Below are 933 nucleotides of genomic sequence, written 5' to 3'. Positions count from 1 at the left end.
AAAAAAAAAAAAAAAAGAAAGAAACTTTAAAAGGGGGATTTTTCTTTTCTCTTAAAAATTTTTAAAAATCCTTGCTTAGACCGCTGAGCTATCTCCCTATCCCCAAAAGGGAGATTTTCCAAAACACATCGGCATGTAACACCATAAGGTCGTTCTTACTCAATTATTATTATTACTGTTCTGCTTTCGACGTCTTGCTCTGCGTCTCCATCCCGCTTCTTTGTTCCTTTTCAGAGCCTTGAGATCCCACGACCATGAGCAGCGACCGTGTTGGTGTTGACCCCGGCGTCCTCCCCAGCACCTGAGTTGCCGTCTGAGCCCGGACGATGGAGGACGTGGCCGAGGCGTCCGCCGAGGGCCTCTCCCTGACCAAGGCGGTGGGCCAGGGCCGGCTGCGGCTCACGCGGCTGTTGCTGGAGGGCGGCGCCTACATCAACGAGAGCAATGAGCGCGGGGAGACCCCTCTGATGGTGGCCTGCAGGAGCCGGCACCCGGACTGTCAGGGCGCCAGCAAGGCCCGCATGGTGCGGTACCTGCTGGAGCACAAGGCCGACCCCAACATCCAGGACAAGGCGGGCCGGACGGCCCTGATGCACGCCTGCCTGGAGCGGGCCGGGCCGGACGTGGCCGCGCTGCTGCTGGACCGCGGGGCCGACCCGAGCCTGCAGGACCACGCGGGCTGCTCGGCGCTGGTGCACGCCATCCACGCCGAGGACAGCGCCACCCTGCAGGTCCTCCTGAGCGCCTGCCGCGCGCGCGGCAAGGAGGTCATCATCATCACCACGGCCACGTCGCCGTCCGGGCGGCACACGACCCGGCAGTACCTGAACACGCCGCCCAGGCCGGCCTGCGCCTCGCCGTCGGAGGTGGACGTGGGGGCGGCGCCCGCCTCGCCGGGGGGGTCGGAGACCGACAGGACGCCCGCCGGCGCCG

General features: G+C 64.1%; 1 protein-coding gene across 1 annotated transcript in view; it reads left to right on the top strand.

Moving 5' to 3' along the window:
• The window catches only part of Ankrd34b (ankyrin repeat domain 34B), a 13,722-nt gene that overhangs the window by 10,358 nt on the left and 2,431 nt on the right, over positions 1-933 (top strand). Inside the window, exon 3 of the mRNA XM_023700976.1 lies at positions 235-929. Within this exon, the coding sequence (XP_023556744.1) occupies positions 327-929 (603 nt within the window). The 5' untranslated portion in view covers positions 235-326. The remainder of the gene's footprint in view (positions 1-234; positions 930-933) is intronic.

This window comes from Octodon degus, unplaced genomic scaffold, assembly GCF_000260255.1.
Source record: "Octodon degus isolate 3935 unplaced genomic scaffold, OctDeg1.0 scaffold00129, whole genome shotgun sequence".
NCBI classification, from domain to species: domain Eukaryota; kingdom Metazoa; phylum Chordata; class Mammalia; order Rodentia; family Octodontidae; genus Octodon; species Octodon degus.
The sequence above is the reverse complement of the archived record's forward strand: the minus strand, read 5'-3'. Positions and strand labels throughout refer to the sequence as shown.